Source organism: Mus pahari, chromosome 5 (genome assembly GCF_900095145.1).
Source record: "Mus pahari chromosome 5, PAHARI_EIJ_v1.1, whole genome shotgun sequence".
Taxonomy (NCBI): Eukaryota; Metazoa; Chordata; class Mammalia; order Rodentia; family Muridae; genus Mus; species Mus pahari.
Window position 1 is genome coordinate 76,189,546 of NC_034594.1, and position 21,911 is coordinate 76,211,456.

The 21,911-nt window shown below is 37.7% G+C and overlaps 1 protein-coding gene across 1 annotated transcript in view; it reads left to right on the forward strand.

Moving 5' to 3' along the window:
• Positions 1 to 310: 310 nt before the first annotated feature.
• The window catches only part of LOC110321973 (contactin-associated protein like 5-2), a 631,889-nt gene continuing 610,288 nt past the window's right edge, over positions 311 to 21,911 (forward strand). The window contains exon 1 of the mRNA XM_029538684.1: positions 311 to 411. Within this exon, the coding sequence (XP_029394544.1) occupies positions 330 to 411 (82 nt within the window). The 5' untranslated portion in view covers positions 311 to 329. The remainder of the gene's footprint in view (positions 412 to 21,911) is intronic.

The window sequence follows — 21,911 nt, forward strand, 5'->3', positions numbered from 1 at the left end:
CATTGGTGGAGTTGTGCGCCAAGATCTGAACCTTTAAGAAAGACAATCTCGTAAGAGGAGGCAACCAAGAAAGGCAAGCACAGAAAGGAGCAGTTGCAGGAACTGTCGACTGCAGCTCGGAGCTCCGAGAAAGCTCTGCTACCGTTTCAGTGGAGGATCTGAGAAGCAAGATGGAGTGAAGGAGAAGAGAGTCTGTTTAAGGGGGGGTGGGAGGGGGCGAGGCTGTGCGAAGGAGTGGAAACAGAGAGTGAGACAGGAAAAGAAAGAAAAGCCAAGGCTGGTGCCTATGAATTTGGGATTCAATTGGAAGAAATCGCTCACTGGGGGAAATGGATTCTGTACCAAGACTGACCAGCGTTTTGACTTTGGTGCTGTCTGGCTTGTGGCACGTTGGATTAACAGCGACAAATTGTGAGTACTCAGAGTCGAGGGCGGGAAGATGAGGTGGGTTCGATGCTCCTTGGAATAAGTATCCACTTTCTGACCATATATGCTCTGGGTAGAAGGAAAGATCAGGGGGGAAACCGTAACCACCATTCCAACTATTTCAAAAGTTATCAGAACTGTATGGAGCTTGCTCTGCTGTCTGCATTGCTTGCCCTTTTTTTAAATCATAAAGTTCCCTAGATCCATAGTTCTTATTCTCAGCCAGGGATGCATGGCCATGAGCATGCCTCTAGGGACAGAGAACCTTCAGAGTCAAGGAACTCTGTAATAGCAGCAACTGCATCTCTCACCGATGTGAAAAGTGCCCAAAACAACTCTACCCCCACCTTCACCCTAAGTACTGGGCTCTCTTCACTGTCTTTGGCATAAGGTTCTAACTGGGGCATTTTATAACCAATGAGCACCCGTGTAAAGGGTTTGGAGTTCGGGCCTAAGAATTGTAGTCCAAATGTAGTTATGTCAGGAGATCAATGACTCCCTATTACAGGACAGAGGAGGGAGAGCTTCAGAATACTCTCCACCCTCAGAATTCTGGTGCCTGTGAAGGAATAGGGAGTATTCATCGCATTGTCCACGTTTCGACCCCAGCAAGCTTATGGCACTTATTTAATAGGCAGGAATTTTTGACTCTCATAGATCTGAGTCAAAAATCTGCCTCTTGTCCTACATATTTATAGAATCCAGTTTGTGAAACTTGAACACAAATAGCTAAACCTGTGAGAGGTTCAAGCTCAATTGCTTAGTTGCTTCTCTAGGCAGAAGAAGGGAAATTTTCCCTTCTTTGGGAACTCCCAAATGAGAAAAAAATGCAATTAAGCCATCTGTGTTCTTTGCAAGGGTGGGTTACCACAGACTCTCAAGTTTCTGGGTTTGTTCCCTCGTGTTCTTTTCCTACACTGAAGCTCAGAAATATTACCCCGACATGAACAATATTGATTTACTTTTGTAATTTGTATTATCATTTTCAGGTGAAAAAAGGTAAGAAGACTTACTGTAGAAGATCCTTCTGCCTTATTCCTTAGTTCTTAGGGGATCTTGTCCCAGAATTTGCCTTATAGAGTGCAGTCAGGTGAATAGATGTTCAAAGTAGAGTCAGTGTTTCTGTTGTCCGAAGATTGGAAAGCTAACAATTGTTAGGCTACCCTGTCCATTATGATGGGATAAGTGAATAAATCAAAGGATATATTGAGGGAGATTACATTCAGGTAAATGGAATTTTCTCTTCTGGTTTCTTGAACTTCCTCTCCCCCCCCCCCCTTTCTTCTCCCCCTTTTGCCATTTTCTCATTGAAGTTATTCCCATGGTGCCCAAGAGAATGACCCAAGAGCCTTAGACAGGAAGTAAACTTTGCTACGGAGCTAGTTTCTCTACCTTTTCGAACACTAGAGGTCAGTGTTGCCCAGTCAATGTAAAGGTGTGGCTCTGAATTGTGCTTTCCCTGTAGCACATTCCTTTATCTGGAAAGAATGAATACTTTGAAGATCCTAAAGGTGAGAGAAAGGAATACTGATGAAATGGGTAGAATGCTCAGCGTGACTTAGGCTTCTTCAAGTATCATACTTGAAAATTTCTTCTTGTAGCTCTATTTTCTGTGAATTAATTTGACTATGGTTAATGTATTTTAATTATGTACATAAAACTAATTGGCATGGGTTTAAGACTTCAATCTGTCATAGCCACAATAGTTACAAAGCCTGCTCTGGGTATTTAAAGAGAAAGTTGGTAATAATGATCTTCAGAATTTCCCAAGTGGTCATTGCATTCCCCATGTACAAGTAACACAGCCACTGAGTGAGTGAAGCTAACTAAGTATTCTAGAGTCGGTTTTCTTCAGGAATAGCAGTGACAGATTATTGTGCTGTAAAAACTGGATACATTCAGTAAACAATGTTTGCAGCAACTACTGATTCTGAAACCTATGCATATTAGTGGTCTTCAGAGCCTATTAGGCAAAACTTCTCAATGCAATCAAGAGTATTTCCCAGTTTCTCTAGGTTATTATGCACAGTTTTTGTGTAGATATTGGATTTCCTAGTAATGTACAATATGCTCACATTTGTATATATGCTTTGATGACCTAGATATTTCCTTTCCAAGAGTTTCCTTTTAATTTAAGAGAATTATTCTTTTTAAAAATTACTTCCCCTACATGTTAAGGAGTAACATCTGCCTTCAAAACAGATTGTGTGACCAAGTTCTTCCGTGGTGGACAGTTATGGGTGTTAAGTTATAGGTGTGAGGTTTCTTAAAAAATAACTTTTGCTTATCTCCTCTTTTTTGTAATCACTCTCTATTGATGTTACTATACTTTGTAGTGTATAAGTATCTATTTGTATATGTTTGGTTTTCTCATACACCCTCTCACACACAGTCCCTTCTACTTACCAAATTACAAATTGTGTAAGTTTCTTATTAAGCATTATGAAAACTAAGTCAGGCTAGAAAGATGCCAGCATAATACAGATATTACAATTCTATGGTAAAAATCCAATTACCTACCAGTAATAAAAACCTCTGGAAATTCTCTCATTCTTGATTTTCAGGATCTTAAACAGTTAGAGGTTTCCATTGGGTATATTCTATGAGGACTGTTTATAGATATAGGTCAATGTAAAATTTTTTAAAAAAGTATTATACATTCACCTTCTTTGACACGAGAAGCTATGACTTGGGAATTTGGGCAAATGAGACTGGAATCAGTATCTAAAAAATTCTAGACCCTAGGATGCCTCAGACCAGAGAGGTCAAGTGTGAATCTAATTATTGTCCTTTCCAGCCTGCCAGTAAAATGTAGTCAGGAAGGAAGATATGTGTTTACCCCAAATTGAACAGCCGCTAAATATCTTACTAATGCTATTTTTGTAAGATTAGACAAGTTAAATTTTTATCATGACAAAGTAGGGTATCTAGAAAACAGGAGAACTGCATATGAGACGCATATAAACATATTGTTAATTTCATTTTAAAAAGAAACATATTATATGATATAATTGTTAATTTTAAAAAAGCTTTAATTTTTCTGAAATAACTTAGAACAATAACTAAGTACCTCTGAGAAGTTTGATGCTTATTATTAAAGTCACAGAGACATGTTACTGTGATAAGAATATAATAAGCTCTGTTCTAGGTTTTTCTCACATGCTGAATTTAAAAAGGTCTGTGAGAATGCTGACCATGACAATAGATATCAGACTTTTAATTACCTGAAAGCTGTTAACAAAACAAATGGAAGAGTAATATGAGCAACAATTGCAATGCTCTTGTTGGGTAGGAGAATTGCCTTGCAGTGTTTTTGGCCACCACAGCTACTCACTGACCCCAGGAACCTCGGTGTCTGGAGTAAAGTACTGGGTTTAATTAATGAGACAATGTTTACTTGTAATGTTTTGTCATTGTTTACTAGAGATGCTACTTCCTGGCTATTTCATTTATATGTGTTTGAGATTAACAAGCTTCAAAGGTGAGAGACAATGATAATCAGAATAAAAGTTTAATGAGATTTTAATTCCTACTAGTAGACATGCAGAATATACCTCCAGGTTACACACCTTACTAGGCTACTCAGCAAAGTAGATTGAGTGATCTAGTTCATATGAATAAATTTCAAATGAGTAGATCTTAACTATGTCCTAAATTCAATAGTCTAAGAAAATGAGAACAATTTAAATCCCAACCTACATCCATTTTTAAACACAAATATCTTTACAACAAACTGTCTCCCAATGCATGACACTAGGTAGTTTGTACAACATCTGCAGGAACTTGGCAAGGGTTCTCTAAGTCCGGCCTCATAACCTTAGCCTTGGAGTCATTCCTGAAAAAAGAAAATGCAAAAAAAAAAAAAAAAAAAAAAAAAAAAAAAATCCCACTAAGACTCTAAGACTTGAAGCCTAGCTGTAAATATCACATTGTTCAAAGAAAAGCAACTCCTTATCTGGAATTGTACCCTGGGCTGAGGACTCACTCTCTTTCATTTTTTTAATGAAAAACTTGAGAAGGGATGAAGAAAATCTGAAAAAGAAATTTAGGTTATAATGCTGTGTATCCACAAACACAGGACACTGCCACAAAGGACACTTCTGTAGACATTCTATTCCATAAGTCTGACAATGTCAGGCCATAGTTATGCTTAGGTAGTGCTATGAAGTCTTGTCATGAGTGGTATGGTGAAACTCATTTGTCTTTACATAATCATCTAAATCTCATCTATAATATCCTTCCTAACAAAATACAGAGCTCTACATTTTACAATCAAACCACACTGTCTCAAATCTCTTGGATATATTTGTATGCATTGTTTATTAATGTGGTCTACAGTACCATTTTCCCTTAAAAATTTCCTTGCAGACTTTCATCTACACACAGCACCCCTTCCACACATACACACCCTACACACACATTCTAGTGCAGGATGTACTGGGAGTGTTTTGGAGACAGGGAAAGAAAAAAATGGAGATGGTAAGAATCAGAAATATATATATATGTGTGTGTGTGTGTGTGTGTGTGTGTGTGTGTGTGTGTGTGTGTGTGTGAAATTGTCACAGAAAAACATATTTTTGAATTTTCTATCTCAGTAAAGTGTCCTTATTTATCTTTTATAGCAATTTCTACAATTCCTTTTTCTTCAACTAAGATTCATTACCTCTTTGTCATGTTTTATTTGCATTACTGTACCCAAGGCCTAAAAGACTGAGCAAGTAGATGAATGAGGGAATGATTTAATGGTTTTCTAGCAAGAGCTTTCAGTCTTAAACTCAGATTTTTCTAGTTGTATTGGTAGAGACTTGCATTTAAGATGTGTTAACTTTGAGCTGTTATTTTTAACAACTGTTACTTATGACTGTTGTGGAAATTCCAAGTAGAAGTCAACTGTAAAATGAAATAGAAGTTCAGACTGGCTTAAAGAATGTGGGGTCTGCACCATGAACTTCCTTCTGGATTTCTTTCAGAGAAGGTCTAACTTGGGCAGCATGAAAGCGTTTATATTCTGAAGTAAAAATGAAAAGACAGAAAGAAGGAAAAAGAGAGAGAAGAAAGAGAGAGAGAGAGAGAGAGAGAGAGAGAGAAAAGAACAACAATCAAACAACTCTTTATTTACCTGACCTTTCTACAGGATTGAGCTCATTTGATTAACTTTCTTTATACTATGTTAATGAAAGTTTTATCTAAAGTCTTAAAAATATGTGTTCCCCTTTCTATAAGAAATTCCTCTCATTGCCTTCGGTTTGATATAAAGGAGCACTTGGATTCTATTCAAAGCAATTTAGTGCTGGATTATAGAAAAGACTTGTTATTGGAAAATTCACTTTATTACGCTTGAAAAATGACTTTGTCATCCTAGTTATGAACAGAAAGGTGTAAGTGTCAGGAGTCAATTTGTGTTACAGACTTGAAGAACTTGCTGATGAACTTTGATCCAAGCACTTGTCTTCTTTCTTAAAGTCAAGTTTCTCATGTAGCTAGAGAAGTGAAGATTAGCAATTAAGATGTACTGCAGGACCTCCAGGTATTGCGAGAAGCTTGGCAGTCGGTAAAATAGTTCATTAGTTGTGTCAGTGTTAAATATTGCAACACATGCACAGTGGAAGGCATACAATGAGCATCCAACTATGGTCTTAAAGAATGTAAAACTGAAGGTAAGGGTTGGAAAAACTCAGCAGACTACAAGGGAGGGGCTGCTGATTAATATAGAGAAGGAGGAGAAAGTACAGAAGTTGATTATCTTATGGGACTCTTTTTTTTTTTTTTAATTGAAAAGATACAGTTTCACTATGGCATTTTACTTTTAAAAATATCATTAATCTTTATTCACAGGAGTATTTTGCTTACATGTGTAAATGTACATATCTATGTACATGATCTTTCATGTCTAGTGCTTGCAGAATCCAGAAGAGGGTATTAGAAACCCTAGAACTAGAGTTAACGAAAGTTGCAACCCACTATATGGGTGATAGGAACTTAAAGTCTAATTATCAATGTAAAATTTTAATTTTTCCCCTAATAATTGTGTGTGTGTGTGTGTGTGTGTGTGTGTGTGTGTGTGTGTCTGTGTGTGTCTCTGTATGTGTGTGTGTGTGCGTGTAAGCATGCACATGTGTGTTTGTACATGTGGGCTGTAGTCAATTTCTGTTCAGCACTCAATGGTGTAGGCCATCTCATGTACCTAAAACATGGATTTTTTTTTGCGGGTTCTATGGGTCAAACTCAAGTTTTAAAACTTTCAAGGTAAGAACTTTACCACATAAGCTATCTCTAGACCCTCCATTTTTCAAAAGGATTAATGAGGCTTAGAATGGAATAGAACAAAATGTTGGTAAGAAAACTAGCTTAGATAATTACAACGGTTCAGGTAATAGCTTGTAAGGACACCTGGAAGGACAGCTCACACAGTTCTTCAAAGAGAATAATGACCCAGAAAATTCAAGTCACAGGGATGTATGAGTCCAGAAGATCAGATCTGCAGCTAACACATACTCTACAAATGATCCCATTGTTTGTGACCAACGAGAGCAATAGATACTCAAAAGGAATGCAGTACTCTGAAATAAAGTTAATTTTGGAAATACAGTGTCCATATTCTGAACATCACATTTAATTTTTACATGACAGCATGTTTCACACACTGCCTAGATGCATCACTCTGACACAGTCTTCTAGTTTGTAAATTATATTGGTCTGTGTCAGCAAAATGAGAACTAGTTATTAAGAAGTTTATAATTAAAGCTCAACACTGTGAATGCTGGCCTTCTCAGCTGGGAATTGATGAGGCATCCTAGCTTCCTCTGATGTCTGCTCTGTGGAAGGAGAACATCTAGTGTTGGGTGCGTCAGGTTGATGTGTTATTAATAGTAATTTATTTTCAAGCATAAAATCCAATGTCTCTCTGCTGGCTACTTATCTTTGTGAATATTCTTGGGAGTGTGTTAATTTTATCTGTTTCCTGTACCAGCTAAATTGATAAAGCTTTTCTGGGTGATAACAATGGTGAAGACATAAAGGGAACAGGCCATCACACTGCATGCATATTGTTTTTAAGAACTTATGTTTGAAGGAGAAATATTCCATCTGAAGATAGTCTAAAGTCTATGACAGTTTAGGGAACTTTGCAGGACACATAAGATAGCTGAGTGACTAAAGTGCTTGTTGTGAAAGAGTGAGGGCCGGAGTGTGAAACCCAAGCAACAACAAAGAGCTGGATATAGTATTATACTTCTGTAAGCACAATGTTCCTAAGGTATCTATCCTCCATACATGCACCAAGATATGTGTAAAACCATGCCCGACACAGGAACACACACAAGAATCACATACATATCCACAAATTCACATTTCATATGCATATATATAGGTCACACAAAAATCACATACAGACACAAACATCATATATTTATATGAGGGCACAAATTTGGACCACCAAATGGTGGTTGTGAGGGCACACATCTGCACCACCGAAAGGCCTCTGAAGGAGTTTCTGGTACTCCCTCCTGGCTAGGATATCAGATTCCTAGAGATGGCATCAAGCCAGTCATGGAAGAAGCATGACTTACTAGACAGGGGACAGTATTATAACCATGGCAGCAGTTGGGGGTAGAGAGGTCACTGAGTAGGTGATAGACAGCCTGCTGGCACTTGGCATGGCCTTTTACTTTGTTTTTCGTGGAATGTCACATTTGATGGGTTAAGAAACAGGATGCTGTGTATGGTCCCCAACAAAGCAGATTTTAGTTAGCCACCCAAGGTAGAACCGGCTCCACACTGAGTTCCACGGACTCAGGTTTGTATGGTGTGTGTGTGTGTGTGTGTGTATGTATGTATGTATGTATGTATGTATGTATGTATGTATGTATATCACAAAAAAGAAATAAATCAGTTTATACAAAGAGCAATATTTAATATTTAATATGAGTTCTATGGCCATTGTACATGAATATATTTTTCTTTGCTGCTACTTCCTTCCAAATATCACTTGCAGTTCCTTGGTCTCCAGTCCTATGTAAGGTCACATAGCTTGTGCATTATAGATGTATTTCCCTGAGCTCACTGCTGCATAGAAGGTATAGAAGGAGATTTGAATGTCTGCTCAACTTCAGCACCAATTTGGTATAGTGTGTGGGCAGTCACCAAATAAGATGATGCTTCCTAGCAAAAACTGTTGCAGCACAGGCTTGATCATTCACCTACAAGATACCTCAGGATACTGGCCTAGTTATATCACCCCTACTTTCTGTCTCTAAATTACTATTCTATGATTGCACTAATTCCCCAAATCTGTCCTTAACGGGCATATACTTTTCAATTAATAGAAATTGGGCATACAGAGTTCATTAGAAGAGGAACTACAGAGAAAAATCTGCACAGAACACTTGAATGCCGTAAAGACAGACTAGCCAGGTAGTAGTACTAAGTATAAGGAAGAGGGAAAGGGGATGTCATGAGCTGAAGTAAGGGAGAAATTAAGCATGTTTAGGAGATCAGAACTAACTCTGCCCTCTGCAGATTTGGTGGCTGACAATCTCCACTGTTTCTGTTCAGTGAATGAAGGATTCTTCCCTCTCTGTGTTTACTCTCACCACTTCCTGCCCCCTCCACTGTACCTTTTTTCTCTTCTCATATCCTCCCTCCTCTTCCTGCTTCCTTCTCCATGCTCTCTCCTTCTGGTCTTCCTCCCATCCTCTGCTTACTTACATCTTCACTTACCTTTATGGAGTGACGGGTTTTTTTTTCCAATTTTTATTAGGTATTTACTTCATTTACATTTTAAATGCTATCCCCAAAGTCCCCTATACTCTCCCTCCTCACTCACCTACCCACCTACTCGCCCTTCTTGGCCCTGGCCTTCCCCTGTACTGGGGAATATAAAGTTTGCAAGACCAAGGGGCCTCTCTTCCCAATGATGACTGACTAGGCCATCTGGAGTGACAGTTTTATACGTTAGGCTCAAGCTAATGCTTTTACAGATATCTCACTCAAATGCCACATCTCAAGGAACAGAGTCTCAGGAGATCAGCAGAAACTTGCATGGTACATCACCCAATGAACAGTGAAGTGTATAATGTCTAGAAATTTTATCTTAAACACTCAAATTTGCATTTAGCTTGATGTTATATCCTTGTTTATGATTATATCATTTTCCTCAAATCTTTAATTAAAATTGATGAGCCAATTGTATTATTTAGCCCAAAGCAGAGTACTTACTATGAGTGTTAGGGCACATACTTGACTTTTTGTCTCTCTCTGTGTTTGTGACTTCTAAGATTACTCTATTAGAGAGAAGGCCAGTGCCTTTATCTTAGAACAATAGTTTGCTTCATTTTCCATTATCCACTGTTAATTTTCTTCAAACTACAGACCATGTTGAATCAATGACAGGAAATGGAAAGACACAGAAGCAGGGAGACCCAGCAGCATTGCAGTGTACAGAAAAGGAGGTTTGAGGAGGTGCGATTCCTAAGAAGGATCTCCCAGTGCACCTAGGTCTATAGTGCCTCCACTCCAGTCATCTGGGAAAGCAGATCAATACTACCTCTCTAGTGGCTTCCCTCACACTGAGCCTTGGGGGCAGCCTGGACTGAGATCCACAAGGGCAAGTTCTTTCTTATAAGGAGGCAATTAAGACAAATTAGCACTTCCCATTTTAAGTCACTACTACTAATTAGACACAATTAACACTATGTCAGTAGATTGGATTGATGTGTCACTAGAGAGAGAAGTAGTATTAATCAATGTGTCTACAGAGGATTTCAAACATACACCCCATCCCAACTTTGTCAGTTGGTGAGCTTTTACTTTGTTACTATGACAGTCATACAGAAAAAGTGTTGTGTCCTTTTGCTGGGAATGTGGTAGCTTGGCTAGGTAGGTAACTGCACCAAGATTACATCCTATACAGGGATTGCAGTGAGTATTCAATCCACTTTCCATTATTTTAAATATCACATATATTTTTCTCATTCTACCATCTTATTAAGAATAACACTCAAGTGGATGTTATTAATACCTGAGCGGTTGTTCATCTTTTCAAAGCTAGCTGTCTCTGACCCCTTTTGAAATGCTTTGTTGTCCAGACCCACAGATTCTGCCCACTACTATACAAGGCAGCTTATTATAACCATGTAAATATTCCTTCCCCCACCACTGTTAGGTAGCACTATCTAATCAACCACTAAACGTTACCTGAACCACTCACTAAATCTTTCTATGACCTTCTTCATGGCCAGGAAAAACTTGTCAAAATGGCACTGTAGCTTTCACTCTCAATGCCTACTATCCATCTGTGATGAACTTAATTCTGATTACTAACTTGTTGAGGTTTATAATCGCTATAGAAATGAGCTTCCAATAATACCTATGAAGGATTATCTAGACTATGGTAATTGAGTGGTTAGGCTCACTCCAAATGTGCATAACATCATCTCATGGATAGGTTTCCTGAACTGAGTGAAAAGAAGAAAGAACAATAAGCATCAGCATTCACTGCCCTGCTTCCTAATTCAGAATCCCATATGAATAGCTGCCTCAACATCTCCATGTCTTCTGTACCATAATGAACTATGACATGAAACTATGAGTACAAATGATTTCCTCCTTCCTCAAGTTGCATTTGTCAGGTATAAATTACAGCCACAATAAAATAATGTGAAAGAGTTTATCTTACCTGTTTTGTGATCATGGAAAATTCTTCTAACTAAAGAGTTTCAAGTCCTATAGGATGTGTACTATCCATGAAAATCATTCATGGGCATGCTGGGTTTTATCTTTTTTTTTTTTTCATAAATCCTTAACTCTTAAACATGGAGCACTCTTCACATACCCATGTTGTGGAACTAGGCAGGTGTTCATCTAATGATGAATATTGATTATATGCCGGGCCAGGTGCAGTGAAGAACAGTGTATGATGACCACAAAACATCCATCTGGAAATAAGAAGTGGCCCTTATAGCCTATTCTCTCATCATCAACTTAGTGAAGATAGACCAATATTTTATTGGCTTTAATTTCAAGGTCTCATGAGAATTTCTACCTGCATCTTATCTTTCAGTTTCTGCCTTGATTGTTTTGGACATGCTTCCTCAGGCTTCGGGAGTCTAAAAAGACATTGTTCATTGTTCAATGTTTTTTTCCTTGGGACACCTCTCAATTTTTTTTTTTAAAATTCTTACAGATAAGAAAAGTCTTCGATAATCCTGACTGTTAAGAACAAAACTCAACAAATATTTTGTTCTGTTCTTTTAAAACATCATGGAAAAGAGTAATTCCATAATTACTGACACTTATTTCAAAAGCAGAATATTTTCATTTTCTAGAGGAAATTTATATAGGATTTCATCATTTAAAATACACTACAAAGGGATGTATTGGAGAAAATGGGGCAAGACTGCCCGGAATTTTATGTCTCAGCATGTTCTTTCTCTTCTGATTCTTTAAGGAGGGATCTTGTGATATTCCTCACATGTTAACAAAATATCTCCTCCCTCTTCCTCTTTTCCTTTGTGCTTATATGAGTGTGAGTGTGAGCTCATAGAGGGAAGGAGACAATGCTGATGTCAGTCCTCATCTTCCAACTTGAATAAAAAGACAGAGTATATCACCGTTGCCCATAGCAGGCTGGCTGACGTGTGTGCTTGTAGAGATTCTCCAGTCTTCTTATCCTATGTTTCTAGAGTTAATATGGGACTACACATGTGCTATGATATCTAATCTTACATGGTTTACAGGAACTTCAAACACGTTATCAGACTTCCTTGAAAAGTACTGGCCCTTGTGCGCAATTTCCCTAGTCATATCTAATTCTTAGTTGCAAGAATTAAATTTCATAATGACATGCAAAAATAATAATATTTTAACGTTTTAAAGAAAGAGGATAGAAGCGACTATTACTCAGACACTGTTTCCTGGCTGGGTTGGAGCACTAGGGCTATTCTAGGAGTGTAAGACTACAGCTGTTTGCAGTAGTCAATGAATGTCTGGCATGGCTATTAAGATGATCTCTGTCTCGAGTCATATTAAATAAGTAGGTACCATTTTCTAATGTCATGAACATATAATAATTATGTATGTGTATGTGTGGAGGTATAATATTTTAACATACTAAATACATTGTATTCTGATCATAGAAGGTGATTCAGCATATTGCCTCAAGTACTTACCATTTATTTTTTTGGTTGCCTAATAGCAACAAATTCTGGAACTCTTAATATACAGTAGGATGTTCTAGATAGCAATAAATATTGTATAGTTTATATAACCAGAAGAGATGTTCCTATTTTTATTTTTACCTGCAGGAAATCTGATTGCTATTTTCTCTGGTTGCTATTTATGTGGGTCATCTTATTGGCTTTACTGATCTGTAAAGATAGCAGCTTGTCCGAAAAATGCCTCCTCACCTTTTTCTCCTTAGTTTGCAGTTAGGAGCTATTTTGTGTGAAGAAATTATCTTGTAAAGGCCCTTGAATAATCTTCCTATATCCAGGCATCCCCTTGGGACCTCCTCAAAAGAAGAGATCACGTGCTAGCTATGATTAAATTGTCTGTGTTTAGCACAGTGAATGGAAAAATAACTGCTTGATAAAACTGGCAAATTGAAAGAAACTCTAACCAAGACAGCAGGCCCTCATCCAGTAAAGGGTACACACCCCTCTTCATTAAACATCTCTTTATATTTGGGGTAAAAAAAATGAGCCTGGAACATCATAAGCAAGAATACCCCAGTGTTGCCTTCTACTGACCAATGGGATTGGAAGAAGGAACAAACACAAATTAAGCACAATTTTTGTAAATCTGGATTTGACTTTGGCTATTTTATTTGATCTAAGTGCTGATTTTTTTTTTAACACATATTTTGTGCTCGCTCTGAGTAACATCCTTCAGAACATCTGTCCAATTAGATCTTTACTCTCCCCACTCTTCTCTTTAGGGAACTCTCAAGGCCCAATGTTACACTTTGCTGAATCTATTATTATCTATTATAATTTAATATGGTATAGTATAATTTAATATAATGCAATATGATATTTAATGTTATTCAAATTAATGTGATACATATATGAATACATGTATGCTATGCAATTTTCTGAAGGTGGTGAGATATGTATGTTGGGTATATACTTTCCATGTGGGTACAAGTGTATATAATTTTGTGCTCATGGTTTTACAACAAGGTCTAGAGGTCAGACCACTCTCCATTATAATTTTGCTACACTGGTTCCTTAAACCAACCTGGAGTTCAAGGATTTGGCTATGCTGGATGCACTTACTCCTGGTGCTGGGTTACAGACACGGACTGCTGCACCTAGATTTATGTGGGTAGTAGATTTACACTCAATTCTTCAGGATTGTGCACTTACAAGCTTAGCCATCTCCACAGCATAGGTACCTTATTTTTGACATAATATTAGTTTTGTATAATGGTTAATGTACCTAGTAAATTGGAACATGGGCTTTTTTTTTTTTTTTTTTTTTTTTTTTTTTTTTTTTTTTACATAATCTATTTGTTCTGGTGACTACCAAGATTTATTATCCCCCAGAGTCAACATTCACTCAAGTTTCACTTTTGTGAATATTTACCCATTCAGATAAAGAGTTGAAATGGGCATTTGGGTGAAATTAATAGCTATTTATTTTCTGAAGTTGAATGTTTTGCTAGAAGGATGGAAGGTATGGAGTCATTGTGGATGCTCTGATTCAGGATAACTCTTCAAAAGCCTGCCTTATATCCTGATTTATTAGAGTTATTTTTCTAACTAACAAACAGAATGTGAGTTTTGAATAAACTCAACTTGACATTTTAGTACCATAGTACATAAATATATGGATAATCGACCTAGTCTGGTCTAGTGAATACTGTGGTGTTGGTATTTATGTAAGATAAAGTTTATTATCATCAGGAAATCACAGGTCAACTCCAACAACTATACAGTGATTACAGCCTCCTAATGTTTCCCATTGGTTTATGATATGGATTTGTTTTTTTTTTACACAACTTGATAAAATGTTTAATATGAGTATAAATGTTTATATGAGGTTATATGAGTATGACAGTATGTATATGTGTTTATGTATCTACATGTCTGTGTGTTTGTGAGGTTTGGTTTTTGTGTGTATTTGTGAGGGGCTTGAATCTCTGTGTGTGCATATCTCTATGTGTATGTATGTTAAACTGTTCATATCTTTCCTTGGAGAAGGTTGGGATCAAAATTAAAAGCAGTTTCTGACAAGCTTGCCAACCTGAGTTCCATCCCTGAAACCCACACTCTGAAAAGAAAAAGTCATTTCTTGCAAGTTGTCCTCTGATCTTTCATGTACATGCAGTGTCATGTGTGCATACACATAAAGATAAAATAACCAATTTTAAAAAGAAGTACTTGTGTCACCTGCTTTCTTTGTTGTGGTGATCAAATGCCTACAAGAAGCAAGTTAAAAGAGGGAAAAAATTTATTAAAGTGTCACCCCACCATACTGAGCCAGAAGATGTAGCAAAATCTGTCTCCATGATGACAAAAACATGTGGCTGGTACCTCTCTCCTTCTCACATTCTGGTAAGACAGGAAACAGACAGCAGACAAGAAGTAAAATCAGACTATAAATCCTCAAAGGCACTTCTTCCACCAAGGATCTGTATTCTAAAGGCTTTAAAGCTTTCCCAAACTACCTGCAGTCACTAGCAAATCATTTTATATCTGCATAAGAGAACCTGTAGGCAAACTTTATGCATGTGGAGAGGATAAAACAATGTTTTAGAAACTGGTTCTACCTTACTACCTTTTTTTTTTTTTTTTTTTTTTTTTTTTTTTTTTTTTTTTTTTGAGGCAGGGGCTGCCTTGCTGCTTTTGCCATTGCAGTGCATATTCCATGTTACCAGTCCAAGAGTCTCTGGCAGACTCTTATGTCTCCCTGCCCACATCTGTGGGAACACTTGGGTGAGAGATGTGTTCCATCAAACCTTACTATTTAAATGGCTACTGAAATTCAGGCATCAAGCATGAGTGCTAAGAGTGCTTTCCTTGTACCTGGCATTTAATACTCACATCATACAGTATTACATATCTTTTTGTAGGCAACTTTAAATATATAAGATGTATTTTAATTTATTTAAAATTTGAATCTATAATATAGATTTTTTTCCTATTATTCTTGACATCATCTTTATATCAATTCTGAGTTCAGAATGACACTATATTCTCTGGGGTCGAGAAAACAAGAGTATGTTTGGAGCTCTGAAGTGTAAGGATTCTCTCCTGTCTCCCTTGAAGAAGTGTTTTTCATACTAGGGACATGCATCCACAATTAAGTTCTTTGGATAGATGTAGAGGATATAGTGAGAAGCAGGACGTTTGGCTACCAATACCAATATCAATAATTTCCAAAGGCTGAGGAGACTGCTGAGCCCCTGTTGGTCTTGCCATATAGCTCACTTATTAGGAACACTGTTCTGTGTGATTCATGCTGAGAAATAATGCTGCAGGTTTGTTTTTGCCAGTCTTAGTTTTAAGACCTCTTTTACTTGGTCAAACATCATGCTTTCACAGTTTCCCTGTTGTCCCCTATTTTGCCTGTCCTGCAATGAAAATAGAGGGAAAGAAAGACACAAACCCCTTATTGCCTTTGAGAAAAATCTCATGTGGCTTCCAAATTTTTGGAGACAAATAAGGCTCAAATACTATAAGGCACAAACAAGGGCGTGTGACAAGAGCAGAACTGATAGCAGATTTATTATCAACAAAGATCTACTAAAGAAGACCACTTACCTTAGTGTATAGCCAATTGTGTCTTTATTCCAGCTGGCTGTGATTACACTCAGGTAATCAGGACCCAACTGGTTGGAGTAAGGGGTTTTCAAAGCCAAATTCACAGTTTGGTATCTTGCTGAACAGTTACAGGAGATTTGGTGCAAGCAAGCAGTTTAATAAAAGCTAAAATAGGCAGTTTGCTTAAAGGGAGGTTTAAAAGAAGGTGAATTAGCTGGGACATCTTCACCTCAGGTTCTTAGAATAATAGAATTGGGTAAACTTCTATAGAAATCCCTATCAAAGAGATGGAATTCTTGCTAGACTTTAAACAACCTTACAAAGAATGTAAGATGATGGAGCTTGTATAATGTATTGCCCTGTCACATTAATATGTGCAAAAAAACATGTAAAATAACTCCATAGGTTAAGATGTTTACTCCAAATTCAAGCGTTAGAGTTCAATCCCAGGGAAAAGAAGAAACTGCAAGTGGTCCTTTGACTTCTATATGTGTCCCACATCACAATGATATCCCTATACACACACACACACACACACACACACACACACACACACACAAATGTAATAAGACAACAAAAGCACATGAATGGTTATTTGTTTTTAACTTGAACAATATTAAGCTTGGATGTCTCTGCCAGAGCCTGACCAATACGGATGCAGATATAAAGAGCCAAACATTGGACTGAGTGTGGGAACCCCAGTGGAGAAGTTAGGGCAAGGACTGTAGGAGCTGAAGGGATTTGCAGACTCATAGGAAGACCAACAATATCAACCAACCAGATTCCCCAAAGCTCCCAGGGATTAAACCACAACCAAAGAGTACACAGGATGTACCCATGGCTCCAGCTGAATATGTAGCAGAGAATTGCTTTATCTGGCATTACTGGGAGGGGAACCCTTGGCCCTGTGGAGGCTTGATAACTCAGGATAGGGGAATGCTAGGGCACTGAGTTAGAAACAAGTGGGCAGGTTGGGAGCACACTCAGAGAGGCAGGGAGAGGAAGGAAAGGGGGATACAGGGATTATGGAAGGGAAACTGGGAAGGGGGTTAACATTTGAAATGTAAATAAATAAAATAACCAATAAAATGAAAAAATAAAAAAATAAAGCTTGTTTGTATCATATAGGCTTCTTGATGTACATAGCTGCTTTGCTTCCTGATGGCAGAAAAATGATGATGATGGTAATAGTAATAGTAATAGTAATAGTAATAGTAATAGTAATAGTAATAGTAATAGTAATAGTAATAGTAATAGTAATAATACCTGTTTAAGGATCAGCCTGGTACAGGCTTTGGCTCTCGACAGGCTTTTGATCATTACAGCTGAGCTGCAGTTTCAGCATTTCCTTGTATGCCTCTTGATTATAACAGTAACTACTTTGTGACTAAGGAGAAAGGTAATTGAGCTGCCATTTGATGACTGGATTGTCTAGCACAAACTTCTAGTCCAGGTAATTTTACACACACACAGAAAGTGTGTGTGTGTGTGTGTGTGTGTGTGTGTGTGTGTGTGTGTGAGAGAGAGAGAGAGAGAGAGAGAGAGAGAGAGAGAGAGAAGAAATCTTTTAGAATTTCCTGTGTTGAATTTTAACCATATCCATCTTCCTCCCTACTCCTCCAAGATCTTGCCCCCATTCTTTCTATACCGATTAAACTTCATGTCTTTACTTAAAACAAAATACAACATTAAATTAAATGGTCAATAATTATCAACTATATATTTTTCCATGTTTAATCATCCACTGAAATTTGATAGAAATAGCAGGCCACTGAAATTTGATAGAAATATCAGGGGTCACACCCTTATGAAAACTTCGTCTCTCTATACACACACCTTTTCCACAGCTCTTTAAATAGGGTGTTGTTTCATGACCACTTCCCCCTTTATGCTAAGAATTTGTATTGGTTGAGCTGATACAGGTATTCTGTGTGCTGTAACAGCAACTATGAGTTCATTTGTGCAACTGACCTCTTGTGTCGAGAAAATACTAGCCCCTGTTCAGACCTTGATGGTAAGGATCCCCTGTTGAATACATCATAATTCTTGAGTCCTAATACATTAATGAAAGCTAGTACTGACCTAGAAAATTCATCCTGACTGGCTTGTGTTGACAGCCACTCCAATCACTGCACACTAGAGAAATTCACAATCCATCAGCTGCTCACTAAATGAGGCTAGATGCCTTAGCAATCCCAATTTGGTTCTGAAGGCCTGGAAGAGTCCTTCAATCTCTGGTAATATTGTTGGAAGGGGAAAATGAGTGGGTTCTGAGGTCAGGGGGAAGAGCAGCAGCAGTGTCAGTGATGCACTTTCATGCAGATACTGTAGACATTCAGGAATTGCACTACTTTCCCTCAGACTTCCTCAAATATGGATTACCACAGGAAGGATCTAGTCAGTCTCTGGGGAAAGGATCCTCTTACATCAGTTAGTCTTTCCAGTAATTACCCTCGCAGGTCCACCCGGGAGCATGGCTCATAACTGACAACCAATATCAATCATCACACCCACATACTTGGCTCTACTGTTTACTTCCAGGGGAGCATGTCTCCAGGGTGTTGCCAAACAATCAGCAATTCGTTGATGTCAAAGTTGGTAACACTCCCTGAAACAGATTATGGATTTTTAAAGTGGCATTTGACATGGAACCTTAAAAATCAAGAAACCTTCTTAGGATGTCTTAATGTCTTTTTTTTTTTTTTTTTTGCTCAGGAAGCTACATCTAATGCTAACACTAAATGGCATGAAAGGGTAAGAAAGCATGTACTATTAGAGAGTATTGACTCAGAGCTTGCATCATTTGAACTGAATTTCAGGATAAATTATCTTGTGTGCACTCTTCTAGTCAATCCCTTCAACTTGTAAGTGGCTGTAAGAGCCACCCTATAGAGTTTGTGTGAACTTTGAGTAAAGGCAACAATTTGTCTCCTAGATATACACCCAACAGCATTAAGGTAAGCTTGCACATATGTGATGCCAGTGTTCAGATATGGAGACAGGAGGATCACTAATTTAGGGTTATCTGGGTCTACAAAGCAATTCAGACTCCACCCTAAGCCTTTTCATTGCTATAAGAAGTGGAATTCTCCTCAAACAGTCCAGGATGGAGTATCTTTTTCTCTTAAGTTCTCCAACAGTCTTCATCTATTCTAGACTAAAAAAAACTACAATAATAAAAACAACTGTAAAAGATAAAATTTAATTGTTCTAGTCAATAGAAATAAAACCCAGATTTACAGAGATGCCCTGGTGTTTAGCTTGATGCTCTACATATGTCTTAGCTTGGATAAGTGACAGATGCTATAGACTCATCCTTTTCAGCAGAGCTCATTGAGAGAGCATGAAGCATGAGGGAATGGTGCTGGAAATCAGAGATAGCTCTCTGGAATATTTTGCCCAAAGCAAGTATTAAAAGAGAGAACAACATTGGAATCTGGAGAGATGACCTCACAATCAAGAGCACTTCTACATAATCATGAGAACTGGAGTTTAGTTCTTAGCACCCACAGCAGGTAACTCAGCAGAAATACCTGGAACTCTTGCTACAAGGGATCAACCCAGTTGTCTGGCCTCTGTGGGACACCTGTACACAGGATGTGTGCAAACAATTACACAGGACCATATATACAGTCACAGGTACAGACACATGTACAAATAAAATGAAACAAGTCTTTTCAGAAAAGCAATACCCAGTGCAAACTGTTGATAAAATTTAACCTGAAACAACCTTATGAAAAGAGACCTCAAGGTCACATAAAGGAGAACCTTAATACAAGAGTTACTGAAACCCAACACTCATAATGAAAGATTCAGAGGCAATCTGGGCATTGGTTTTATTACCTCTCAAGCAGAAGTATTGGTATTCATAGCATTAAGGATGGTGAAGTAAATGCAACCATTTTTATTGAGCAAAATTTTTAGCATTTTATAGATTTCCATTCTAGAGTTTCTATTCAGTAATTATTAATAACCCTTTGGCTCTCTTGATTGTTTAGAGATCACTAGCCTTGTGGGAACTTTCTCCTCCTACTTTTCTTTAGGGCAGAATGAGCCCCTGCACAATATGTTCCTGACCTTCTCATGTTACTCCAGTTTTTGAAGCATGCTACAACCTCACTGCCCTAATTCGTGCTGGCTTCTCTGGACTCAGCTTTCCTTCAGAAACTTTTACTTCATGTTATAATTTCTTAGAGTTATTTTAATTATTTGTTTGTTTTTAGTGACTGTGCTCATGCGCATACATGCATACATGCACACATGCATGTGTGTGTGTGTGTGCGTGTGCGTGTGTGTGTGTGTGTGTGTGTGTGTGTGTGTGTTAAACATCTTTAGAAAGGTAACTCACCTGTGAATGACTATGTGGAAGTCAGAAGTTAGCTTCAGGATGTCTTCCTCTATTACTTTTACAGCTATTTTTTTATTTTAAAAGATTTACTTTTTTCTTTGTTAATAATTAATTTACTTCATGTTCAGATTGCTAGATTTATTTATCCATTTACCAATTATGGGCATATATGTGTTTCAGTAAATATAGATGCAGGTCTACCTCATTTTGGGGGGACAGCATCTCTCATTGAATATCAGAATTTCCATTAGGCTAATTGTTCACTAATCTCCTGGAAACAGTTATATATGTCCCCTCGTGTTACAGATAAACTGTTGGCACCATGCCCAGGTATTACATCAGCCCTGCTCAGACTTTTGGAAGTTCCTTCTCCTTCTTCATGTTTTCAGGTCTCTGTGCCATTGTTTTACCTGCTTAGTCCATTGTCAATGATGTCTTGCCTGGAAGACTTCTAGTTATTCTTCTAAACTGGTCTAGATATACTTCATCTTTGAGCTCATCACTTCCTCTGAAACCTTGGCCACTGAACCAACTACATTGCTCTAAATCTATCTGTCCTCATGCCTGATTTCTCAGCAGATAGCAAACTGACCATAACTGAATCATCTGACAAGACTGCATTGAGTGATAACTGATGAATAGCCCAACATACTGATAAGTGAAATGTGAATTTCAGTGTACATATTTGAGCAAGGCAAAGCACAATCAAAATTTACCAGTCAATAAAGAAATTCAATGAAAAAACAAAAGAAGACAATCTCTCAATAAACTATTCTTGATTCTAGTTCCATTAATACAAATCGAATATTTTCACATGATGTTGGCATAGCCAGTGAAGCCACGAGCATCAGGACACAAAGTTCCTTCACTCTAGGCAAAGTGCTCTAGAGAGGTGAGACAGGTTGTAGAATCATAGTCACAATCAAGTTTATATTGTAACTGCAGCCCCGCTGATTATAAGCTAAATTGGCAATTGGCTTTTCTGAGTATCTCTATCCTCAAATGTGAAAGACACCAGATTTAATAGCCTATGCCACTGAGCGATTTGAGATGAAATGGCATGATCTAGTGTGGTACCAAGTTCTATAAATGGTACTTAAGCAGAGACAGAAGATGAAGTAGGACTTGAGTAAATAACCTGAAGTCCTATCTCCTTTGACTCCATTCCTTCATTGAGATTCCATCTCTCTACAAGTCCACAACCTTCATGAACAGTGCAATCAAGTGAGGACCAAGTGTTCAAGCATGTGAGTTTCTACAGGATATTTCATTTTCAATCTACAACAGTCATCTTAAGTACATCATTAATTATCTTTTGTTTTATCTCCTCTGCTAAGAAAAACTATGCAAATTTCATGATGCTTTTGCTCAGT